Raw genomic sequence first — 25,300 nt, forward strand, 5'->3', positions numbered from 1 at the left:
GCCTTATTAAGATCACATGAGAATAAAAAATGTTTTTCATCATCTACTGATTTGACATTCCATGTATTACAGTGTCTGTCTTGTCGAGGAATGCCTTGATATCGTCCTCTTTCAATATTAATTATGTCTATGAGAGGAAATTCGAAAACGAGTTAAACTTCTCCTCTGCTCAAGTTTTTTTTTAAGTTAAGTAAGGTAGTTCTCTCGGCCAGAATTTTGCTTAAAAATGCTGTAGCAACTTAGTTTTATGTCAGTATGTACAATGAATTGAGAATTCCATTCTTTAATATAGTATTTAAATAGACAGTCTCTAAGTGCCCTTTTGAATTTTTGTATTGTTACTGACAGTAAATTTTTTGTGCCATCAATGCTGTTGGTTAAAAATTAAATTGATCCATACCAGGAGGGAGTATTCTGTTCGAACAACTGTTTTGATTCACAATAAGCATTATACAAAAGTGGAAAGGATTGACTTTGATACTCAAGTCTGTATAAATAATTTAACATAGATCTAATGATATCAAAATGTAAGGGAAATCCTCCCAGTTCAGATAGAACAGTAAAGTTTGTTGTAGATTTATGCACACAAAGTGTTGATTTGCAAAATTTAAAATGCAATTTGTCACATAGTGTATTGGAATAAATTTTGTCAATTGCACAACCAGGGATCTGAATTTTTTTGCGTATTTTTTTTTTAAATACCCCCAAATATCCGCTCAGTACAGTAAAATAGGTTTAATAGTATGATAAAAAATGTGAATTGTGGTTTTGATGCCCGGATATAGAGAAATAAAATCCTTTATGAGTTAAAAAAAAAGAAAGATTTTAAGGCTTTTTGATAAAGCTTCTTTTGAGCAAAGAAGAATGAGCCTGCGGAACAAAATGATACACCAAGTATGTAGAGATCTGTTTGTTTTCAAGTTCAACATCAGCAAAGTTAAATTTAGATTTACAGAGTCTGTCTGCTTTGTTGAAAACTATTATCTTAGTTTTGGATGTACATGTATTAATATTGAGACACCAATAATTGCAGCATTTTTTCAAGATATTTAGTTTTGTTGCAAACCATCTGCTGATGAAGACAATAAAATTATATCGTCCGCATACATCAAGCAATTGGTTGTGTTTGAGTTTTTACACAGGATCAGCAGACAAGTGTGGGTATTTCGGGAGATCATTAATAAAAATCTAAAATAAATGTGGACCAAGATTGACGCCTTGTTTTACACCCATTTTTATTGGGAAAAGTCTGTGATTTTATGTTCTATTCTGACACAAGATTTGCTTGATGAATACTAGTACATCTTTTGATAGTTTCATAAAAGTGTTTTCCTACACCAATTCTGGGGAGTTGAATTTTAATCCCTGTATGAACGATTGTACCGAAAACGTTTTGAAAATCAACAAAATAGGCATACGTGTACACTCTACCATCCTTAATACTTATCCATAATTGTCATAATTAATATAGATATGTACATATGGTCTAACGTTCTCGCTTTTCGAGTAAATCCAATCTGACAGTCGCCAATAATGTGATACTTTTTCAAAAATGTGTCAAGCCAAATATCCAATATTTTATTAAAGAGCTTCTCAGTTGCATTAATTTTGTAACAGAAATGCCTCTATCATTATTTAGGTCAGAAATATCATTACTTTTGTGAATAGGTGTAATGTATCTCGAAGACCAAAGTTTGGGATAATGTCCAAAAGTAATTAAAGATATTACTTTCCCACTTTTTAATTTTGAAATAGCATTTGATATTTGAGCTATCGATATGTGACTGTCAAGTTCAGTAAAAAAAAAAATTTTTTCCAGGTATGTAAGACGATGGGCCCGGTAAATTTACATTGTATTTAAATTTTGGAAATGGGACACCCAAGTTGGTGGGTCAACTGCTTCTGAGACGTTATCTCTTTCAATGCCTCGTAGCTTGTCAATTAGTTTCCAATAAGATTTGCGATTTTCTTCAAGTATGGTTTTCAACTTTTTAAGAATAGATTGTTTGTACAGACGACATTTGTATTTTCTTGACTTTGTATACTCTGTACGTGTAGTGTTTAACAAAGGGGTCTTTGGGATATGCATAACATATTTAGACATTAAATGCTTTCTTTAGTGATTCATGCAGCTTATGTAATTTTTTCTGCAATTATCGCTACCTTCAGAACCCGCATGAATCATCAATGAAAGCAGTTTTTATCATTTTGATAAGAATATTTTTTGCGCGAATTATCTCTTTATTTTCACTTTCGTTTTGATTTACGCTGGAAAATCATGGAAGAAAGCAGGTTTTGTAAAATGTAAGTTTTTTACCCATTTAAAAGTTTTATGACCTAAACATCTTAATATTTGTAAATCTATATCTAAGTACATTAGAGATACCTACATCGATTTAAATAAAAACATCAGCAAGTTAATCTTTATCAGGGCTGCGTTCAAGATCGTAGCTGCTACGAAGGGCTACGTAGTTGAACGGTATGCTAGTCTAGCCGCTACGTAGATATTCGTAGCCTAAATATTTTATGCTAGGCATTAAATTCAAGATGGCCACCTTAGTATAAACCATTTTGAACCAAACATGAAACCTATATTATTTTATTTTATTCTGGCATCCTTTAAGTTATAATGAAATTTAACATGTATGTTTCCGCTTGAAATAAACAAATTATGTCGATGTAATAAGTCTGTAGTCGAATTTTTTCATCTTCAAATCTGAAACCTAGCAGCTAACCTAGCAGTCCGTTCAACGATCTAGATATCTATGACCTAGCGGCTAGACTACTATCTTGAACGTAGCCCAGGTTCATGAGGTTGGGACCAATCAGCTAATTTCCCACTTTGCATGTTTATAATAGCCCGTTTGGAATAATAATACCTCATTCAGATATAAATTTAAAGTGCAAAAAATGGAAATTTTTATTTATTATGTACATATGTCAACTCAGCATAAGGTAATAATAGATGAAATGTAACTTTTAGTAAACAAGTTTTTCTGTAACACCACAGAGATTGATCCTTCAATATACCGGTAATCCCAAACTTTTTGGCATCAAGGAAAATTTGCTTGCTTAATAAAGTTGTTGCATATGATATGCATTTATGCAGATTTATTTTACAGATTACAAAACCCCAAAATTTCATTTTTTACACTTCAAATTATATATATATATATATACCATTTGGGGTATTATATACCTAATGGGCTGTTATAATCCATTTGGGAGGTTGTTCCCAGCCTTTTTATTTTTTACTATAATTTTGCATTCTATGATATAATGTTACATGTATGTTGAAGAAAGGAAGTATTTTGCTTATTAAAATATCAAAAACATTTCAGATATAAGTGCGAGTTTTGAATTTCAGGACAGACACAAATTTAATTGACGGAAATCCCCGTTAAGTTAGATCTATCATCTGATCATGGCTTATAGACTTTGATAATGAATTGTAAAATACCTCGTTTTATACATATATTAGATTGTGTTTCATGAATTTCAAAACAGAAACTGTCATAGAAGGACTTGCCTGTGATTACTTCATGTCTTATGTTGATGTTATTACTGTAAAATATTGTAGTATGTGTACCATGTGTTAATAACATTGGCTCCTTTGATTGTAGATGCAACAAAGAGCAGGCTAAGTACACGTGCCCCCGATGTAACTTGGGGTACTGTGGGCTTTCGTGTTACAGACACAAGGAGCACAGCGATTGCTCCGAGGCCTTCTACAAGGAATGCTGTATGGAAGCTCTAGAAGACCAGGATGTCAGGTGGGCTGAGTCAGATACTGTAGATTCCTTATTTTACGCGAGTACTTAATTCCGCGATTCATAGGATTCCCATCAAATCGCGAGAACATAAAATCGCGAATGTCGAAATTTTATCAAAGTTTCATGTAGTTTACATATGTTTGACAATTAAAAGCGAGATTTTAAAATTCGCGAGACTGGCTTCTTGCGATTTTACGCGGATATTATTTCCTCGCGTTTAATTAGGAATTTACAGTATCAGATACCATCCTATGTATAGATACACTATTTGAATTCATATAAAAGGAAAGATATTTCATAATTCTGAAATGTTGCCCCCTTTATTCTGTAAAACAACTTTAATCTGCGTGTTAAAAAAATTGATGACTCCATTCTTGTTGCGGATATTTAGCCCAATGAACCAGTCCTTAAATGTATTTTGTATTTGTTGAAATTTATCTACCGTGCATACACTCCATTGCAAAAATTCAAGTAGCTGCAAACCAGTTTATCTGTAAATCACAAAATTAAGTCACAGTTTGGTTTACAGTGTATTGGTGTATTATACATGTACTAACTTAATTTGACACCAAACAAGATATCTTGCTATGCAGTGTTTACTTTTCTAGACTTTTAAATTACATGTAAAAATCCATGTATTTTTTAAAGAATTCTTTTAATAGATATTAAAATAATGCTCTTATATCCTTTAGCAGTTTTACTGGTACAAGTACTGCTCTAATTAAATTCATTTATGACAATGAAAAAATATATGAAATTATATATGGAATTTACTAAACGGGTTAATTAAGCAAACTCATAATAAACCATAATTATTTTTTTTGTAAATTGTTTAGTTCAGAAGAGAAGCAGAAAGTGTTGGAAATGCTAGATCGACTAGAAAAAGAGGAAGTACAAAACTCTGACAGTAATTCAGGTAATTTACTTGATATAATAATATGTTATCTTATAAGAATTGTTCAGAAATAGAAACATTTCTTTGGAAGTGATTTTGGCATTAAATCAGTGTTAACATGTTGAGTAGAAATTTGTTATGTTTTGGATTTTTTTGCAGATGAAGGCGAGGAACTTTCAGAGCGTCTCTCAGGATTGAACCTCGGTAACATTTACCAGTTATAAAATAATAATTATCGTAACTTGATTATAATCAGTGCATTATTTTAATTATATTGAAAATATTATAGGCTGTAATATATTACTTTAAAACTGAATACCTTTGAAATGGTGACTTGACTATCAATAAATTACTTGAGGGTTAAGTTCACAGTCGTTTAACCTAACAGATACCGACTCCGAAAAGATCTGGAACAGACTGACTTCTAAAGAGCAAGCTCAGTTTAACCAGATGATGAAGGACGGTCGCCTCGGAAACCTGGTAGAAGTTTGGACACCTTGGTGGGATGTCAAGGTTAGAAAGGGACTGAATTTGAAATCATTGTGGCACTTAAAACCTAGATAATTTGATGGAACATAAAATGAATTCTTTAACTTGTGAAACCCATTACATTGCCACATAGACAAACGTTGATATGGTCAGATTGATGATTGCTGACACCAGATACATGTAGCTTGTTTAGAAGAACACTTAGACCATTTAGGGAGACTGGGTTCAAATTCCAGTCTTGTACATGTTTTCTCCCTACCCATAACATACAGAAAGTTTAATTATTTGCAAGTTTTAAGTGCTGTACTAACTTGACAATAATATTATTTAAATATCATTAATTCAAAGTACATGTAGGTTTATCAGATGTAAAATTTTGCATCAAACTCAATATGTTATCTTTTTATTGATTTATGTAAAACAGTGTGTTGTCATTGATATCAGATATCAAATATAGCAGTATGACAATGTTCTACATAGGACAGGGATTCCAATTTGGTAATCTGATGTTTTGTTTCTACTTCAGAAAGTCAAGATCAGGGATGTTGACAGTGAAAAACTAGATGATAAGACACCAGATGTGTTAAGCAAAATTCCAGACATTTCCAAACTTCTCACTGTAAGAAGAATTGGCATTATAAATAGTGCATGCAATATTCAGGGCATCATATACCCTATGTACAAATAAAATTGTACTTCGTCCAATTTATAGGCAATTATATATGGAGTTTGTTTTCAGAAATCCAAACCATCAGCGGATATCCGGAACAACTTGGTGAACGTGTTGTTTGCCTATGTGTTCGTCTGTCGCCTGTATAATGGCACCCACTGGGACTGCCCTCGTGAGTCAGCTCTGGTTAGTCACAGGACTATCAGTGTAGTCTTTTGTTTATTTAACAACACACACTCAGTAGTTTTGTAGACTTTGATGTGTTTTTGCATTGTCCAAAATACAAGTCTTATGACCTATAAGTGTGATAACTTGTATCTTTCCAGAAACTTGTTAAAGGCAGTGATGTGTTGTCCAAAAACTCAGTGTGTAGTAGCACCAGTGAGGCCATACAACTCGGCCTGACCAATGTAAGCATATATTGTATTTTTCATGTTATATCATTCTTACCTTTCAAAATCATGTTTTAATTGCTGTGGATATGTACTGGTAATTTAAACTTGCCAAATATTTCACTTTGGTGTGCCTTCTTTTAGAGTGAGTGTAAGCAGTCGCAGGAATTCCTAATTGAGCTGGTCAGTGATGTCACCAAGATTCTACGGGGTCCTGGAAGAGGGGAAGAGTTAAAATTTGTCATGGCAGCCCTATCGGAGATTTTGCAGCTTCTGAAGAAATGCCATACTCTGTACAAAAAAGGTCACTGAAATATCATGGATTATTTTACTTGCATGTGAAAGTAACTTTTACAAAGTACAATGTTCTTTTAAAACAAACTAGATAAAGATTTTTTATTGGATATACTAATTTAAAAAAGGACTGATCCCTTTGATATGTTTAAACAAAGGAAATGAAATTTACACAATATACTGAAAAGCTTATTCTCAATAATTGCATCTTTTGCATTTGTAATTCATCTCTCAATTGAAGTCAATGCATCTAGCAGATGTGATATCTCTTTCCAGACATCAAGGTTTCCTCTGCTTCCTCTACAGATGACAGAGAGGAGAAACAGCTGCTGTTCCTGGCCATTAAAAAGTTGGAGTTTTATCTAGGTTGGAGTCAGAAATGTGGGATGATCTTGCACTCTGTCATACCAGAACTTAGACTAGAGCATGGTAGGTGATCTGAGAAAGTGCCATCTAGTGCTATTTATAGGAAAGTATCCAGATTCAGAAAATAAAATGATTATAATCTACTATTCCATTGAATTAGTGTGTATGTATGTTACATGCTGTACTTGTACATGTACTTAATTCTTAATGCTCAGTTTTTTCCATATCAGTCTAGATTTAATAAGGAGCTACCTGGTATTATGTTTCAGGTCGTCTCAAAGAAGAATTTCAAGAGACCATTCAAGTGAAAAAAAGCATTGAAAGGAATTTGAGTCAGCTCCGGCCACCCAGAGAAGACAGTAAACTGATTGAAGAATTGTCCTAAAATCCAGATCAGGCATCCTTGTGAGTGTGAAAACAGTCATCATTAGGGAAGAGCTCAGTTTGTACATTGAAGAGTTGGAATTGTCCTAAATCCAGCACAGGATCTATCAGAGAACTGTCATCTTTAGAAAGGTGTTCAGTTTACATATGCGATAATTTTAAACAGTCATTGAGTGCATGTTTGTTGTCAACCTATATATACTGTCATACAACGATACAATGTGAACCATGAACAAATTTAGTCCAGTTGACAATCACTATCATCTATAAATGAAAGTCTTTCAATACTAGAATTGTTAGCTTTTCAGTATTTTTATAGCGACCAGATTTGTATGAATCAGTCAAAGACAGGAGTTTATAGTAATAAATTTATTCACATCACTGAATGACTTTATTAAATATATATTAAATGGTGATTCAATATTTACATATAATTTAAGACATTATTCATGTTAGACCAAGAAGAGGCTCTAAAAATATTGTGACACACTGGAACTTGATACAAGTGCAGACAACCATTTACTAGCACTGCTGATATTGAGAGTTTGTATTCTTGGTCATTCATGACAGAATTCTATTTAAAGTAGACCACCGCAGGTAACATTAATAAAACAAAGGTAAAACATTCAATATTACACAAAATTAACATTCACTAAATGTAGTTCATCAGTAACATGTAAATGCATCCAGTCTCTTTCAGTTCTAAAAATCCAATTCTCTTAGTAATTGAAATAAAATCATAAACGAAAAAAATTCTGATGAGTACTGAATGGTATAAACTGTAAACAATTATATCACAGATGAAGCATGAAGTGGCAGCTTTCCTCCCACAATATAGATGATATAGGTCTGTTCCTGTCTTAAGAGAGTTCTGGGTTAGGCACTGATGTGCTGAGGTTGGTTGATCTTTCTCTCCACTTGAGTTAAATACTTGTCTGGAATACCAGCACTCCTGAGGATAAAATGAAAACGGATATTAGTTATTACCTGTCATACCAAATAATTTAAATTTAAGAATATCTGTTTTAATTTGTTAATTATCCAAGATCATAATTAATTTCATTAATTTATATGTCAGTATGATACCACTTATATACAAGTCTGTCTGAATCTTGTGATATTAATTTCTACAATACACTTTAATTTTCTACAAGCTTTTTATCTACTACCGGTACAATGCATGTATATACACAAATACATGTACACACACACACACAGGTAGGACTCCACATTTAGTAGCCACCCTGACATTTATCACACACTCTGGTATAGTGATTTCAAATATGTAGACTGCACTCTCTGTTTTAGCACATGGAATAATTATGTATTAAAGCTCTGTTACAGTGAAATACAGCAAAGCAACAAAATAGTGGTTAATTAACAAGGAACATGTTTTTCTGTTGTGGCAAAATCACAGCAAACAAGACTTTCAACACAAGAAAATGTCCATTCTCAATATTGTATATATCCATCTTATGTGTGAAACTGTAGATTTTCATTTAATTTCATTAAATTTTTTAAGATTCACTTCATTGTGTTGAAAGTTATGAATTTGTCTTTCAGAATATTTTGATACTTTCTTTTCAATATAAACAATAGCATAAGAGCATGGAAATATTCTGAAAAGAATCTCATCATGTACAACAAACTCCACTACAAAACCAAGCTCTTTTGCAACACTGTCGCACCTGATGGTCTTGTCTTATGAGACAACAACATTGACTTTGTGAGCAACATGACCTATATATTTCTCTGGAATGCCTGCATCTCTGTGATACAAAGAAACAAGTTTTTTGTATTCTCTTTATCCATATCTTCAAAATTATAGCTAATTTTTTTTTTTAAGTTTAATTTCACAGAAACATTATTCAATGAAAAGTAACTTGAAGAAAAGAAAAATATACCTAAGTTCACTCAATTTCTTCTTTTTCACTTCCTCAAGTTTATGTCTCCTCTCTCGGGCCTCTTCATCTAGTTTAACGCCCTCCTCAAAGAACGAGTTCCTCTCCAAGATCCGGACCTGCTCCTTGTCACGAATCTGCCTCCTGACCTCATCAGCATGAGTCAGTTTCTTCTTCTTAGCCTCCTCTTCCTCTCTCTTCTCTTTTTCTACCAACTCCTTTTGAGCTCTGCAATTAAACATTTAGACATACACAACCACAAAGTAATAACTGGCAAATACATGTTCATGAAATGTTTTCGTAGCAATACAACCAAATAAGTTTTAATGTTTGAAATTCAACAAAGTCATAGACACTAAAATACAATAGATACCTCAGAACTCTCTCAAACTCTGCTCGCTCTCGCTGAGCCTGGACTGCCAGGAAGTGTTCTTTCTGCTGCATTTGCTGAGAGCGTGCCTGGATAAGTGTAGCCTCCATTTCACCCTTCTTTCTAGCCTCCTCTGCTTCTTTCTTTCTCCATTCCCTCTCAGCCTGTTCTTGTGCTCGCTTAGCTCGAAGAGCATCTCGCTCAGCCTGCTCATCACGAGCTCGCTCTTGGAGAGCTCGTAACCTGGCTGTTTCCTTCTCCTTCTCAATTCTGATTCTCTCTTGTTCCTTCTCAAAGGCAGCTTCTCTTTCCTATTAAAGAAATGTCCATTCACTTTCATTTAACATAAAAATAGCTGAACATCCATTAAGCAACTGCTAATATTAAATGCCCTCAAATTCATAGCTATTGATACACTAGCCTTTATATTTGCATAAATTATACTTACAGCTTTCTTCTTCATATACTCCACAACCTTTTGTTCCTCTGCAACTTCCTGTTCCTTTTTGATTTCCCGACGTCTGAGAAGATCTTCATTGGCTTTGTTCAAGTCCTCCTGTTTTTGTAAAAAATAAGAATATATCATTTATAGAGTAGATCAAAATTCTTCCAATATTTAACACTATCATGCACTCTGTCATGTAGCTGCATGTAGCTCTCCAGTTAACATCAGATATAAAAAAATCGGAGAGGGTTATATTATTGCAGCTATCTGTCATGTTGATTACAGAATAAATGATTTACCCTAAGAGAAATCTGCTCTGCATGTTTCTTGTCCAAAGAAACTCGATCTTCATCCATCATTTTCTCAATATACTTCTGCATTTGAATATTTTCTTGGTCCTTCCTCTCCAAATCAAACAGCCTCTCCTGTTCATTCTCCTGAATCTGGTCCAGAAGTTTGGCAGCTCCCAGAAGCCTCTCCTCCTTCCTCTTCTTCTCGATCTCCTCCTGGATGGTGATGGCGTTCTGTCTGTCCACTTCCATCATCACATCCAGTCGCTTATCCTCCTCCATCATCTCACCCTTAATTTGTTTCTTCTCCAGAATCTGAGCATCTCTGATGGCATGACATTTGGCATTGAGAATCAGCTGTAAACAAGATTCAAAGACACCAGTATGATTAGTTTTATCTCAATATAATATGTACTGGTAATTCTAAATGATTTTTTACTTCTTGAATTACATGCACTTAAGTACACTAGCACAATTACCTCATTTAAGTGTTTAATCTCATCCTCTTGCTCCTGTCTCATAGCGTTGGCCTTGGATAACAAGTGTTCGGCATTTTCCTTTGCTTCTATCTCAAGATCATTCAGCTTTTCATTCTTTCTTCTCTCCATATCTTTCTGTTTCATTAGATTCTTTCTTTGTTGGCTTGCCTCCTAAAAGATTATTATTCATAACAGAATTAGAGAAGAAATGCTTTACTCTTACTTCTTGATTTCATTGTCAGAGAGGAGTGATATCTATGTAAACTGAAAGAATCTGACACACACTAAAGCATGTGTACACAGATCAGCAACATGTAGTGACTCAAATGACTTACCATCATTTCTTCTTTCTGTCTTTTCATGGCAGCTTCTTCTGCCTCTCTTTGCTCTTTGGTTTTGACTTGAGCCTCCATCACAATTCTGTAGAACTCGTGGCGAGGAAGGATTACAGAATTGCCAGAGGGATCATCACCAGGAACTCTGCCAAAATGATAGGTAATACTTAGTACACTCTTATATAAATTCAAACAGCAAACCATGAAACTTATTAGATTTACACTGTTAAATGTATTCAATTTTCTCACATAAGATTTCTGATTAGATCCTTTGTGATAACTTGAACTGTTTCTTTATCTTTCTTTCCTCTTTTTGAATTTTTCCTCTTTGCACTCCTTTCTCTGGCAAGTTCTTCAATAGAAATTCCTTCTTCTCTGACGTTATCCATTTTTTCTTTAATCATTTGATTTCTTTGTTCCACATGGTTTGGGACACCAAACAGTGTTTCATCTACCTGGGATGTGTGACTGACCACTCTGTAATTGCGTGTTTTTGCTCTCCTCGATGAGGATGAGGAAGCAGAACTCCCTGCTGCAGAAATTGCACTGCCAGGCTGAAAGTGATAAAGAGCTATTTTAAGTTTTCTTAGTAAGGTGATATGTGTTTAAGTACTGCCACACTTTGACTCACACTCCGATTTTGATATTTTATTTGATTTAACTCAAAATATTTTAAATTGAGCTGAGAATGCTGCCTCCAACTGAAGGCGGAGTATTTTCATTTTTCGTTATGGTGCTAGTTCTGACGTTTTCCTGGCAAGTAAGTGTTAAAATAGCCAGGAAAATGTCAGATATTTCGTCAATCTGACTCCTACTTTGGCACTAGCAATAGTGGGTTAACCTCCTTTAGTTCAGTCAGTAATAAACTGTGGGTTTTCAAACTGAAGGGTTCAGAGTTTAGGCCTAGCTATGGACATTCGCATATACTATTACAGTTATATAAATCAGCATATGAGAACGTTAAAGTAAATATGCAATAAGTATTTTTAATAACACAATCAAGATCAAATTTGACACATATATAATTTCAACAACAAAATAATCACAAGTTGCCACTGCCCATTTATTCTTGTCCCTCGTTAAATTATGCATCAGACAAAATGACAAATAAAACAACGAAAAATTCGATTGGCAACCCAAGTTTTTTTTTTTTTTTACTTTATCTTTAGTTCTCCTCTTATTCGCCCATTTTAATTTAGATATATAGTTTTGTTTTCAACTATTAACACTTATTATTAAAGCTATGTACTTACCATGTTGTTATTGGGATATTGTTGCTTATTTCTTGCCTACCCTACCACTTTATTGTGACATTGCCTGCTGCTATTTACAGACGGTAGTTATGGTTACACAATGGCGGTCGGCAACAAAGGAAGACAACTCGCACATTATTGTCATATTGTACTCATAATTTTCGGATATTAAAGATTTTCTTTTTCTTTCGGAATTTTTTTAACCCAATAAGGGTCCTAAGAAAAACTTGAAATTGAAAAAATGAAGCAAAGCACGATATATCATAGAATTTGAATCTGTTTTACAATGAAGTTAGAGTACAACTTACTAAAACTAGGGTCTCTTGGACGTTTGCGGAAGGGGTAATCAATATAATGTTGTAGATCAACACTGATGAAAACAAAATGTCATGCTGTGTACTCCGGAAAGTGAGAGATTTTAGCAATGTTTCTCGACAGTCCCTCTGTAGTATGTATTTATATATATGTCAAGAGAAACCAGATTATCACTTGTGCATTGACGTGTTCATTTATACTGCTTTAGCTTTTAGATTCATGTATCTTAGGCACTCTACACTGTCATGTCCATGCCCTTCATACCTGAAAAAATTTACCATGCTTTAACTTTAGAAAATACATTCTTACATATGTAATGGTCAATAATCATTAACGATGTAGCTTTAAGCACGTTCTCCTTGATAGTCTGTTCGTTTGCTGTTGGCTTAAAACTTCTTTTCTAAGGAATCTTAAGACAATTCCTTGGTACAACTGACAGTAGAAAGAATAATTTTACCGTGACCAGACTAGCTACGCTCAGGTCATAGTAAGAAATCGTCCCATATACTTGCAATGTAGCAGCCGCGAAGCGGATCAGCTTCGCGTCGATTGGGCCGTGCCTACTTTCCGCGACCCTGTGATACATTAGAATTTTAGTTTATTTCTATGGAAAACATTCAAAACCACTTTAGTTTGATTTGAAATTTTAAGACAAATTTTTTGGTGTACATTATGCATATATAAACCCGTTTAAAATAACGAAAACGCGATTGTCCATGAACTTTTTAGACAGCCCTCGTACATGTACGGTATATAAATTTCAGAAAAAATCTCTTAATTTTATTTTACAGGACAACTTTGCACAAGCGTTGCAAAACAAGAAGATGCTAAAAACAATGCTTTGGACTGTCCAAAAAGAAATTCTGACATCAGAACAATGAGAAATCAAATGTTCATAGAGGAGAAGAAGAGACAGTTGTCTCTGATTCGAAGAGTTGAGAAGATTAAAGTGGAATACACTGGGATACCAGAGGATTGTACACTTCAGATGAACAAAGATCTTTCTACTCCTTATAACTGTGCCATGCGTGAGTAATTTAGACATCTGATATTAAATACTGTCTTTTTGATACAACTTAAGTTCTATCTGAGAGTTTGAATTTCTTGGGTTTTCTTTCTTCTGGATTATAAATGTGAAATTTGTAAAATTCAAAAAGAACTGTGGTATTTAGATATTTTGATAAAAAATGAAATTAAACCTGTAATTCTTTATATGTAGACATGAAATCGAACATCAAGACATTGGCAGCCTTGGCTTTGGTGAATGGAGAAGTTTGGGACATGCATCGACCTTTGGAGTCGGACTGTTCTTTAGAGTTCCTTAGATTTAGAGACAGTGAACCAGCACAATTAAACAGGGTAATATCAGCTGAGGCGTAAAGTAATTTAACTCAATTAAACTTACTCAGAAACTACTGTACTAAGACAGTTTTCACCAGAGATGATACTCAAATAGATATCTTTTTAATTACCGGTAAGAGGGGGCATAGCTTATGACGGGAAAAGATTTTTTTAAAGAAATTGAGTATACCTGTAACTACCACAGTCAATGTTTCTAATTTTTCCTTACAAAAGAGGTATGCAGCTTTGTCCTGAAGATCAGGTGTTTTGTCTACTTGTAAACTCAAATTGTGCATTCAATCTCCCTTGCACTCTTTGTGATAAGTCATCACAGCACATTTTCATCTTACATGATTCAAAGTAGGGAGTACATAACTTAAAAAAAAAAAGAAGAGTTTTTTGATCTTTCTTTTTGATTAAAAATCTCAGACCCAGGTTATAGTACCATACTGTGTTATTAAATCATTTTCTTTTGACCAAATACAGGCATGCTGGAGAACAGGATCATTTATACTTGGGTACATATTTGATCGTGCTCTGAAAGATGAAAACAGAGTTGATATTTTACGTTTTCCTAATAACCCAGTCGGTAAGATCACAATGTTTACAGCTTCCATTTATTTTATCAGTAGTACTAAATAATCTCTTTGATAAAAGTACAAAAGCTGAAGGAATATTTACAATGAGTTTATGAATATGCGTATTAATACATGTATTTCGTAACATTTATATCTGGCATCTGTTTGTTGTCAGTGGAGGACGGATACTTCTGTTGTGACATTGACCTGGGCTCTTTGAACTCATGGCAGCCTCTACAGGTTAGTATTATCAAACAAAATTCATACTTGATATACTAAATGACTGATCCATACTACCAGTATTTATAAAAATAATTACACTCATCTGAAGCCTTTTCAGCAGAAAGGGCACTTGCAAATGCTCGGCAAAATTTACTATTTCTATTAAACAATTTTTGGAAAGTGCTCGTGAAATAGATAATAATAAAACAAGTCACAAAATGTTTCTCAACATGGCAGGTTACCTTTAGTAACTTTGTATTTTTGTTTTCCAGGAAGAGCTGACTGCATTGTCAATTGTTGGGACAAAATTAATCAAAGAATCGGCCACCTTTGAGAGATTGGATGTGGACCAGGAATTAGCGTTAGAAATGTTTAAAGACAATAAATACAAGTGTCAGCAGATACCAGACGTTGCCAAGTCCTCCGTGACAGGGTCGCATGTCACCCTGTACAAGGTGAACGATTATGTGGACGTCACCACTGGACCTCTCCTGGAAAGCACCTACCATCTCTTTCAGTTCACTGTTACAAAGGTCAGATACTCTCAATATCAATTTGTAAATTCACAGGAAAAATGTAATTAAAAATACTCAAACCCATTTGTTTTGAGAGAGAGAGAGAGAGAGAGAGAGAGAGGAGAGAGAGACACCTGGCTTAAGTATTGTTAACAGTTATTACTTGTTATCTCATATTTCAAATCAATTACCGGTAGTCATACCTGATTAAATATCAAGATCAGCTTAGCTAACAAACATATATGTACAATTGAATTACCAGTATATTCATAGACAAGTACATACATTAATGAATATGCATACCAAGTACAGAATGAAATTAAGAACAGTCCAAAGAAAATATTTGTAAAGTACCTTTGCTTGCAATGCTTCACTGATAACATATTTTTTTTCTAGATGTTTCCTATGACATGTCCTGTAAATGGCAAATTTGTCAGAGTGCAGGGAATTGCCATGCCACGGGCACTGCAGGTACCGTAATTGATAAAGCTGTAAGATGTACAAATAAGAATTGGTAATAATTTACTAAATGATTTTGTAAGTTGATGTGATGTTTTTAGCAGTTTGTCTTGATGAAATATTTATACAGTAAAATGCTATCGTTGATGATTCATTCGCGATATGAAGGTGGCGACATTGCAGAGAAAGTTTCTGGGTTATGTAAATTTTTTCTGCAATGATCGTTACCTTTATAACCCACATGAAACATCAAAGAAGCATTTTATTGTTAATACTTTATATCTTTCTTTTAACAGATTTATAAAATTGATCGTAAAAAGTAAGAAAAATAAACTAAATTATTGTTAAAGTACATCAGTACGTTAGCTAAAAGAAACAGCCAAATTGTCTTCTATGGGAATTAGAGTCTGACATCATCATGATTATTTCATGCAGTCCTTAATTTTTCTCAGGTTGCTGAAGGTTTCAACCAATTGATAAATGGGGCGTGTAGATTTCATCTTGTCAGTTTCTATAGAACTATGAATTACAATCAATTTCCGTAAAATATTATACTTGGTGAATGTAAATATTTAAACAATAAAATGCTTTCTTTGGTAATTTATTCGGGATATGAAAAGACATTGCAGAAATAATACAAAACCCACATTAGCGGGTTACGTAAATTTTTTCTACAATGATCGCTAACTTCATAACCCACATAAATCATCAAAGAAAGCATTTTATTGTTTATATTTACATCTTTTTTTAACTAATTTATAAAATTTATTTTATAAAGTAAGTAAAATTCACTAAATTACTGTTAATGTACATAAGTAAACAGCCAAATCGTCTCCTGTGAGATTTTGAATTTAACATCATCATGATTATTTCATGCAGTCTGTGAGTTTTAAGTCGCTGTAGGTTATGACCAATCGATAAACAAGGCGTGTCAATTTCAGTCTTGTCAGTTTCTTGTCAGTTTCAGCTTCTGTAGATTTCAACCAATCGATAAACAGGGTGTGTAGATTTCAGTCTTGCTGTTTCTAAAGAGCTATAAAATTGATTACCGGTATAAGTTTCCGTAAGAACTAGAGGGAATCATACTTGGTAGATGTAAATATTTTGTTTTTAATTGCATTTCCAGATTCATTACAAGGCTTATGAATTGCTGACTGAAAGGGCAAAACGAATTGTGAGTAAACTAAAACTTTGATGAATTTGGGTCATGTGCAGCTAATGTCCCTCATCCATTTACATAAAAATTTTGTTTATAATGAGGCAAGGACTTTCCAAAAATTTTTTTTTTTTAAATATAAATTGAAATGTACATAATTTGGGCTCATTTTTGATGGAGATTGTTCTGGAGAATTTCAGATAAATGATAGTAACATGCTCAATTCTTGTTTATTATACCTGTTTGCCAAACCTTCACGATTTTTAGTTCATTACCATTGATTTTCATCCCTGCAGTGTCATGTAATTATGCTTTTGTATTTGCAGGGACTTCAAGATCCTTACAGAGAATCTGTCCAAACTTCTGAATAAATTATGTACTCATATATGATATATCTTATAATAAAATGTCTATTGCATTTTTAAAGTTGTTTTTTTCTTACATGTACAATGATTTTCTTTTTGATGAATTTTGCTTAACTCATATACCGGTAGATGGATGAACCTCCAATTTTTATTGTATTCTTTTTAGATACATCCCAAGTGGACGACAGCTAGGCCTTTGGAAGCATATTTTTTATGTTGTTCAATAAATTGATTACACCCACTCAATTAGTTGCAAGGGGTATAATGTGTTTTACTTGCCCATAACTCAATCAGTTAATGTTCTGTTTTTTGTAAGCCCATCTCCTCTTAAACTGCTGGATGAAGTTTCAAGAATTGTTAAAATTGTACAAATAGTAGGCATTTAGGATACAATGTATAGATGTGCATATTAGGAGGAAATTCGATTCCATTACCAGTATTTCTTTTTGTCATAGAAAAAGTTTAAATGTGCATACTTGCAGGAAGTTTTGATGTGCTGATTTGAAGTTATGGGGGGAGGTTGGAGGATATTGGCTTGCTTACTCTTAAATCAAAGGTGTAACTGTTCTTGATTTAGACTTCATCAAATAGACCACATAGCTTAAATCTATTAATAGTTACATGTAACTGGCCAGTTAAAATCAAATGTATGGGTACTAAAGCAATCGATTATTATCAACTCTTTCATCGCTTGTTTTCCTTTTTTCATTTTTTTAACAAGAAAATCGAAATGAAAGCTGCTCAACAACAATAAGCTTGGTCATTCATTTAGAAATTCTAGGTTGAAGACACAAATAAACCTGACAGATACTCTCAAATGAAACCATAATGCATCATCTACGGTAAACCAACTTTTATTTGCATCCTTGAAAGCCTCATCGTTACGAATATTTTGCAGCAAACCAGTCCTTAAATGTCTTTGGTATTTCCAGATACATTGTAATTCAAAATTAATCGCAGAGAACCATTTTTTTTTTTTGGTAAATTGTGAAATATTTAAAAGTACCAAATAAAATTTGGTTTACAATATGTATAACTGGTCTACACAGGGTACGAAATACTTGATATGATGTGGTTTCATCAAATTTCGTGGACATCAATTTTCTGGATTTTATGAAAATATCAGTTTAAAGAATACATAAATCCCTTGAAAATGATCCTACAGTACAATGTGTTAATAGAATCATTATGGAAAAAAATTGGTATTCAATGAATATTGATGAAACCACAGTACTCCAAAAACTCAACTGAATGAAAAAGAAGGCATTTGTTTTCCATTTTTAAATGTATTTCAACAAATGTTCAGCTCTACAAACATGATTCACAATGAGAAGAAGAGATACAGACAGGAGATGTAGAAAAGAATCAAAGATTGTATCAGTAAACAAGCAAATTTGTGATACATTTACTTATAATACAATTCTTACAATGTACATGTATTTAGACAAACAAGATGACTCTAGATTTAAATGTAAACACTGGATCAATCTTTTGTGTTTCATGTATGAAGAGAAACGCACGAATTATAATCATAGCACTGTTCATCTTGGCCACATTTTACACATGAAATTAATCTCTGATGTTTAGAAATGAAATCTATGAATGATTCGGATCTCCAGAGAAAAAATGGCACTACAATCGTATTATCATCAGTCATCGTTAGCTCCTCGCCCATGTACTTCTGGCACCAACAGTTCCCGGGGTTCCATGTCTCGCTCAGAGATTTCTGAGTCACGGGCCAAAGTGCGTCCCTGGGAAAAACAAGATTTCAATCATTTCCAAATTCCACTTTTTAATTAATTTAATTACTGATTAGGGCCAAGAAAACTTAATCTTTAGTTTCTCTGGCCAAACATTTCAAAACGTAATGCAGCGGAGAAGTATTCTATTTTCAATTTTATTGCAAGATCTGAAAAGTAAAATAACTACAATTTCATTAAAAAAAAATCAGCTATTCTCATTTTAAATATAGAAATACAGTAAAACATGGTTATAACAAACACGCTTAAAATGAATTGACACTTGCAGCAAAGTGATTTTTATTCCACGTGACTCTATGACATGTTGTAAACTTGAGGCATAAAATCATAACAAATTACACTTACAACGAAGCAAATTTGCCTGTCCATGGCACTTCATTTTATAAGCATGTTTCACCGTACACCAATACATTAGAATTTGACCAGATGCTGCGGTGTTATAAACAAAACTTACATTTTTTGGGCCATAGCTATCATATGATATCTTATTTCCTATAAAGCTTGTAACACAGGATTTAATTGGCTAATAAACCAGTTGTTAAGCATCATACACTGTACTTGAGCCGAAGGTAAATATCAGGACATCACAATGTATTAAAGGTGATGTCACAAAGCATTAAATGCGTTAATGGTAATCTTGAAAGTGTAAAACACCCTTGATTGGACATACTGTAGGAAAAAGATTTTAGTTTACATAGGAAATAAATTCATTATTCAGATCCAATCAATGGTGTACGGGATTAACCCGTGCTTGTATTCCATAAACCATGAAGCCAAAGATTGAACCTGGATAACTAATAAAATACCTGGTTTATGGTTTATGTTTGGACAAACTTTATTTGTAGAAAGTACATGTATATAAACTGTCAGATTGGCTAGACTTCACTATATGCTACATGTACATGATAACAAGGAACCTCTAGAAGCACAATAGTTGGAAGCTGACCTGTTGGAAACTTTTGTAGAATTCCTCCGCAGCAGGAACTGAGCTGAACACTGCTCTAAAGCCCCGCCTGATTGGTTCATCTGTGGCAAAGTCAATTGGGTGCCATTCACAGAAATGCTTGCTCTTGTCACTAAACAGACAACAGTTAGGTAATTTAAAATAATTATGCATTAGATGCGGATTTTAAGAATATAATTATCATTTATTTAAAAAATAAAACGTAAAGACAACTTCAAATGTATTATCTAAAATAAAGACTTACAGGTTGATAATGGACTCCATGGCAATGAGATGATTACAGAGGTCCTCCTTTTTGTCCGTGGTGAACGTCACTTTGTTGGCATTAACGTCATCGTCATAAATCACCCTCAATACACCTGTCCCCTTGTTCTACGAATAAACACAGCAAACAGTTAAAAGATGTCTGCAAAATACTTTCCTTATGATATTAAGATGAAACTGTGTATAATCTGCCATCTTTAACCATGTATAATCTGCCATCTTTAACCATGCATAATCTGCCATCTTTAACCATGTATAATCTGCCATCTTTAACCAGGTATAATCTGCCATCTTTAACCATGTATAATCTGCCATCTTTAACCATGTATAATCTACCATCTTTAACCATGTATAATCTGCCATCTTTAACCATGTATAATCTGCCATCTTTAATTAACCATGTATAATCTGCCCTCTTTAATTAACCATGTATAATCTGCCATCTTTAACCATGCATAATCTGCCATCTTTAACCATGTATAATCTACCATCTTTAACCATGTATAATCTGCCATCTTTAACCAGGTATAATCTGCCATCTTTAACCATGTATAATCTACCATCTTTAACCATGTATAATATGCCATCTTTAATTAACCATGTATAATCTACCATCTTTAACCATGTATAATCTACCATCTTTAACCATGTATAATCTGCCCTCTTTAATCAACCATGTATAATCTGCCATCTTTTACCATGCATAATCTGCCATCTTTAACCATGTATAATCTACCATCTTTAACCATGTATAATCTGCCATCTTTAACCATGTATAATCTGCCATCTTTAACCATGTATAATCTGCCCTCTTTAATTAACCATGTATAATCTGCCATCTTTAGGGCTACTCACCTGCCACTGGTTCCCCTCCATCATCTGGAACGTCACTCGCTTCTCCAGCAGGATTTCCTCCACATCATCATACTCATCATCATCGTCTTCCTCCTCATCATCATCTTTATCATCACTGCCATGTTCTTCTTCTGGACTTTCCTGAGATGTGGTTCCTGTGTTTAAAGAAATACTCGGTGACAATACATGTACATCCAGCACAGTAAATTTAACTTGACCTCGGAGCCTGAATTCAGCCTGTCCTTGGTCAAACTTTACTTAGGACTCACTGCCTACCTGATTGCTGAGGCTCTGCTGACACTGTTGGTGGATTCTCAATCAAATTTTTCTGACATTCATCGATTTTATCCTTGAATTCTTTTGCTAGTTCAATACTCTAAAAAAATATATAACTGTGATAACTACACAAATCTAAATAACTCAGCATATTTTTTTTTAAGAAACAAATATCAAAATCAAAAAATTTCATTTGAAAATATTAGCTTTTATATTACCTTGAATTTTACAGCAAGTTGCTCTAATTTAGCTTCATTATCACTGAAATCCTGACCCACCCAACACCAAGCTGTCTCTGAGGTCGACATTGGTTGGAATTTTAGATCAGGGGTTAACCACTGATTACAAGCAAGCTTATAGACCTGCTCTCTTCGCAGAAGCAGTCTGTATTGTCCTAAAATGAAGACAGAAGTATTAACAACATCCCTTTGTAATTGGTTATTAAAACTTGTAGATGGTGAATTATACATGTATACCAGGTAACTAACATGCAACATGTACATGCAAATAATAAAACATACTCTGTGTAACACACTGATGATGTTTGGAATATACATTGTCCAGAAATTCTTATCTCTATCCCAATGTTTACTTACCAGTGCCGTTGTGTCTTAAAATTTTCATTTCTCCAATTCCCTTTTCTTTCCACTGATTTGTGTCCTTGTCATAACGGAACAGTTTTGCCCGATGGGAAAACAGCTTCTCAAAATCTTCTTCCCCTACAAAAACAGGCCAATTCTATCAACTGTCAAACCTTTACTGTTAGTTTTAAATCTAAAGAAACATAGCATGGTGTGGCACCATGCCCCCTTTTATAATTATCATTTACATGTACTGAGAAACACTACATGTAATAGGGATCCTAACCACCTTGTGACTTCTACTTTTTATAACAGTACATCTCGACATGGCAATTTTAACCCATTATGATAGCATATATGGCCAAATCATTGTGTCTGTCTCCGTAGTGCATTGGGTGTAGCTTCGTTCTACAGACCCGCAAGTCCCAAGTTCAATTACTGCAAGGACTTTTGTTTCCATAATTTGCGGTAAAATTTTAAAAGTTGATTTTTTCAAAAAATAGATTTTTTTGTCATTTTCAAGTCCAACACATGCAAGAAATCCATTTCTTTTAGTAATTTAGAAGTTTGGGCCAGGATTCATAACTTTTTCCAAAGGTGGAGAACCCTTAAATGTAACATCTAATTATCACAATGGACAGGTGAGGGTAGATCAAGAGATTACCTGTTTTGACCTCCACTAGGTCGGGGAGGGGAACCACTGGCTCAAAGTGAGGGTCGTCTCCCTGGGTCACCTCCTCCCCATCCTCCTCTCCCTCCTCCTGATTGAACAGCTTCTGACCGGCCCCGGACCAGCTGAATGGCTTACTGTCATCTGTCAAACCCAGAGAGTGCAAATCAACAGGTGATAATATTACACCATTAACTTCCCAAGCAGAAAAACATAGGCTGACCATTTGATTCTAATGCAATTGCTAAAAGCTACCCAGTCTGAAACGTTTGAAGAATTCTTTTTATTGTGTGCAAAACAGTATTTATTAACTAGAATGAACTGAGTCCATGATTTCTGATTTAAAAACTTCCACCTCTCACTAAGAGGAAGTTAAAAATAACAAGAGGCCCATGGGCCACATCGCTCACCTGAGGAACAATAGGTATGATAAAGTCAGCTTAATGGACCACACACTAGTGCTCCGCCGCAACCACCACCACTACAAGCAGGGATGACTGCACTCTTGTATTAATGCGATACAGGGCAGGGATGCCCGCATACTCTATATTGTAGGTTAGAAAACACGAAATTAGATAGAGCAGGGATGTCCACACACTCAATATATCCCAACCTGTTCAAGGTTAACCCCAAACAGTCGCTCAATGTAACTCAGTAGACACTGTCCCTATATATGTGCCGGCCTAAAATAATTCATAGTATCTAAAAATTGGAAATCAAAAATAAACAAACTAATCCATCCTAACCCAAAAATACTTATGCAGAACAACTTATATACATTGAATATTAATTATTGTATAAAAATAATCATCACAATAATTGGATAACAGTGGATGCATTAATTAAAATAATCAAGAATCAATAAATCAAGGGCAATAACTCAATACAGTAATACAAAAAGATTCTAATGAAAAAATAGCTGCCTGCTTCAATTTTATAGTCATATCACATGTTGAGTATTGCAGTTCTCAAAAAGATCCTTTACAGTTGTTTATATATGGGATATTTAGCTACATCAAACTCTGAACCTTCTTGTGAGACCAAAGAATTGTCCTGGAGCCAAAGTCTTAACAATTACAAAGAATCATCTTGCTGATTAGTTTCTGAGAAGAAGATTCTTAAAGATTTACTCTATATGTTCCTATGTAAAACTTTAACACCCCCCCCCAATGTGGCCTCACCCTACCCCCAGGGATCATGATTTTCACAACTTTGAATCTACACTACCTGAGGATACTTCCACACAAGTTTCAGCTTTCCCGGCTGATTAGTTTCTGAGGAGAAGATTTTTAAATATTTACTCTATATATTCCTATGTAAAACTTCGACCCCCCCCCCCCCCCCATTGTGCCCCACCCTACCCCAGGGATCATGATTTTCACAACTTTGAATCTACACTGCCTGAGGATGCTTCCACACAAGATTCAGCTTTCATGGCTGATTAGTTTCTGAGAAGAAGATTTTTTTAAAATTACTCTCTATATTCCTATGTAAAACTTTAAGACCCCCCCCCCCCCCCATGTGGCCTCACTCCACCCCCAAGGATCATGATTTTCACAACTTTGAATCTACACTACCTGAGGATGCCTTCACACAAATTTCAGCTGTCCTGGCTGATTAGTTTCTGAGAAGAAGATTTTTAAAGATTAACTCTTTATTTTTCTATGTAAAACTTCAACCCCCCATTGTGGCCCCACCCTACTCCCTGGGTTCATGATTTTCACAACTATGAATCTACACTACCTGATGATGCTTTCACACAAGTGTCAGCTTTCCTGGCCGATTAGTTTTTGAGAAGAAGATTTTTAAAGATATACTTTATATATTCATATGTTAAAAATCGACCCCCCCATTGTGGCCCAACCCTACCCCCGGGGGTCATGATTTTCACAATTTAGTATCTACACTACCTGAGGATGCTTCCACACAAGTTTCAGCTTTCCTGGTCTTATGGTTCATGAGAAGAAGATTTTTGAAAATTTCTCGTAAATTTTCATAAATTCCTAATTATCTCCCTTTGCAAAAGGGCGGGGTCCTTTTATTTTCACAACTTTGAATCCCCTTAGGCTAAGGATGCTTTGTGCCAAGTTTTGTTGAATTTGGCCCAGTGGTTCTTGAGAAGATGTTGAAAATGTGAAAAGTTTACAGACAGACGGACAGACAGACGGACGACAGACAAAATGTGATCAGAATAGCTCACTTGAGCTTTCAGCTCAGGTGAGCTAAAAAGCCTATAGGGATTTTGCACTGAATCTTACAATTATTCATACAGGATTTTGCACTGAATGTTACAATTTTTCATATAATCTGTTTTCTCTCTAACATAATTCACATAAAGGGTTCCTTCTAAGGGAACATGTATTACACTTGCATGTACATGTAACAAACCTTTCTTGAAAGCAGGAGGCTGAGTGTCTACATTGGCTGCTAGCCCAGAGAATGAGAAGGAGGAGCCTCCCCCACCCCCAAACAGTGGCTGACCAAACAACCCTGTGGTCTCCTTGGAATCCCCTCCCCCGGCTGCAAGGGAACTGAATAATCCACCAGGGTGAGCAGCTGAGGCACCAAAAAGTCCTCCAGAGGATGAAGAGTCAGTGTCTGATGTCTTGGAAACCACATTTTGATCTAAACATACAAGATGAT

At 34.5% G+C, this 25,300-nt stretch overlaps 4 protein-coding genes across 6 annotated transcripts in view; 2 read left to right on the forward strand and 2 right to left on the reverse strand.

Annotated features, from left to right (window-relative positions):
* Positions 1 to 2,123: 2,123 nt before the first annotated feature.
* LOC128193043 (zinc finger HIT domain-containing protein 2-like) lies at positions 2,124 to 7,645 on the forward strand. Of its 2 annotated transcripts, none has more exons than XM_052866231.1 (11): positions 2,124 to 2,304; positions 3,624 to 3,773; positions 4,610 to 4,689; positions 4,828 to 4,872; positions 5,057 to 5,181; positions 5,684 to 5,776; positions 5,897 to 6,013; positions 6,154 to 6,237; positions 6,364 to 6,523; positions 6,820 to 6,942; positions 7,149 to 7,645. In XM_052866231.1, the coding sequence occupies exons 1-11, from the start codon at positions 2,279 to 2,281 to the stop codon at positions 7,262 to 7,264; spliced, it is 1,119 nt and encodes a 372-aa protein (XP_052722191.1). In that variant the 5' UTR covers positions 2,124 to 2,278; the 3' UTR covers positions 7,265 to 7,645. The 2 variants fall into 2 exon arrangements, with proteins under 2 accessions (XP_052722191.1, XP_052722190.1); XM_052866230.1 differs by having other exon boundaries at positions 2,129 to 2,304; positions 6,790 to 6,942.
* On the reverse strand, positions 7,618 to 12,482 carry LOC128193042 (cilia- and flagella-associated protein 45-like). 2 transcript variants are annotated; one of them, XM_052866229.1, is made up of 10 exons: positions 12,337 to 12,482; positions 11,333 to 11,637; positions 11,084 to 11,228; positions 10,749 to 10,919; positions 10,279 to 10,626; positions 9,983 to 10,090; positions 9,538 to 9,845; positions 9,168 to 9,392; positions 8,952 to 9,032; positions 7,618 to 8,215 (listed from the first exon to the last, which is right to left on the reverse strand). In XM_052866229.1, the coding sequence occupies exons 1-9, from the start codon at positions 12,337 to 12,339 to the stop codon at positions 8,966 to 8,968; spliced, it is 1,680 nt and encodes a 559-aa protein (XP_052722189.1). In that variant the 5' UTR covers positions 12,340 to 12,482; the 3' UTR covers positions 7,618 to 8,215; positions 8,952 to 8,965. The 2 variants fall into 2 exon arrangements, with proteins under 2 accessions (XP_052722189.1, XP_052722188.1); XM_052866228.1 differs by lacking the exon at positions 8,952 to 9,032.
* A 165-nt stretch (positions 12,483 to 12,647) lies between these two features.
* LOC128193044 (39S ribosomal protein L39, mitochondrial-like) lies at positions 12,648 to 17,348 on the forward strand. The gene is made up of 9 exons (XM_052866232.1): positions 12,648 to 12,784; positions 13,443 to 13,679; positions 13,871 to 14,010; positions 14,479 to 14,581; positions 14,746 to 14,810; positions 15,065 to 15,325; positions 15,704 to 15,778; positions 16,893 to 16,940; positions 17,249 to 17,348. The coding sequence occupies exons 1-9, from the start codon at positions 12,721 to 12,723 to the stop codon at positions 17,291 to 17,293; spliced, it is 1,038 nt and encodes a 345-aa protein (XP_052722192.1). The 5' UTR covers positions 12,648 to 12,720; the 3' UTR covers positions 17,294 to 17,348.
* Positions 17,349 to 18,125: 777 nt separating this feature from the next.
* LOC128157179 (E3 SUMO-protein ligase RanBP2-like) overlaps positions 18,126 to 25,300 on the reverse strand; it is a 34,530-nt gene continuing 27,355 nt past the window's right edge. The window contains exons 29-37 of the mRNA XM_052819609.1: positions 25,046 to 25,282; positions 22,652 to 22,801; positions 22,003 to 22,125; positions 21,625 to 21,800; positions 21,407 to 21,506; positions 21,131 to 21,285; positions 20,256 to 20,383; positions 19,994 to 20,123; positions 18,126 to 19,038 (exon numbers count right to left, since the gene is read on the reverse strand). Coding sequence (XP_052675569.1) covers positions 18,937 to 19,038; positions 19,994 to 20,123; positions 20,256 to 20,383; positions 21,131 to 21,285; positions 21,407 to 21,506; positions 21,625 to 21,800; positions 22,003 to 22,125; positions 22,652 to 22,801; positions 25,046 to 25,282 — 1,301 coding nt within the window. The 3' untranslated portion in view covers positions 18,126 to 18,936. The remainder of the gene's footprint in view (positions 19,039 to 19,993; positions 20,124 to 20,255; positions 20,384 to 21,130; positions 21,286 to 21,406; positions 21,507 to 21,624; positions 21,801 to 22,002; positions 22,126 to 22,651; positions 22,802 to 25,045; positions 25,283 to 25,300) is intronic.

The sequence above is a fragment of the Crassostrea angulata genome, chromosome 7, assembly GCF_025612915.1.
Source record: "Crassostrea angulata isolate pt1a10 chromosome 7, ASM2561291v2, whole genome shotgun sequence".
NCBI lineage: Eukaryota > Metazoa > Mollusca > Bivalvia > Ostreida > Ostreidae > Magallana > Magallana angulata.

Excerpts from the sequence above, each read along its gene's own strand:
- LOC128193043 (XM_052866230.1), top strand. The coding sequence starts at position 2,279 with ATGGAAGAAAGCAGGTTTTGTAAAAT. Across the intron at positions 2,305-3,623 it reads GAAAGCAGGTTTTGTAAAAT|ATGCAACAAAGAGCAGGCTA; the intron begins GTAAGTTTTTTA and ends CTTTGATTGTAG. Across the intron at positions 4,690-4,827 it reads AAACTCTGACAGTAATTCAG|ATGAAGGCGAGGAACTTTCA; the intron begins GTAATTTACTTG and ends ATTTTTTTGCAG.
- LOC128193042 (XM_052866228.1), bottom strand. Across the intron at positions 10,920-11,083 it reads GACAGAAAGAAGAAATGATG|GAGGCAAGCCAACAAAGAAA; the intron begins GTAAGTCATTTG and ends ATAATCTTTTAG. Across the intron at positions 8,216-9,167 it reads AAGAAATTGAGTGAACTTAG|GAGTGCTGGTATTCCAGACA; the intron begins GTATATTTTTCT and ends TTTTATCCTCAG.
- LOC128193044 (XM_052866232.1), top strand. The coding sequence starts at position 12,721 with ATGTCATGCTGTGTACTCCGGAAAGTGAGAGATTTTAGCAATGTTTCT. Across the intron at positions 13,680-13,870 it reads TCCTTATAACTGTGCCATGC|ACATGAAATCGAACATCAAG; the intron begins GTGAGTAATTTA and ends CTTTATATGTAG. Across the intron at positions 14,011-14,478 it reads AACCAGCACAATTAAACAGG|GCATGCTGGAGAACAGGATC; the intron begins GTAATATCAGCT and ends GACCAAATACAG.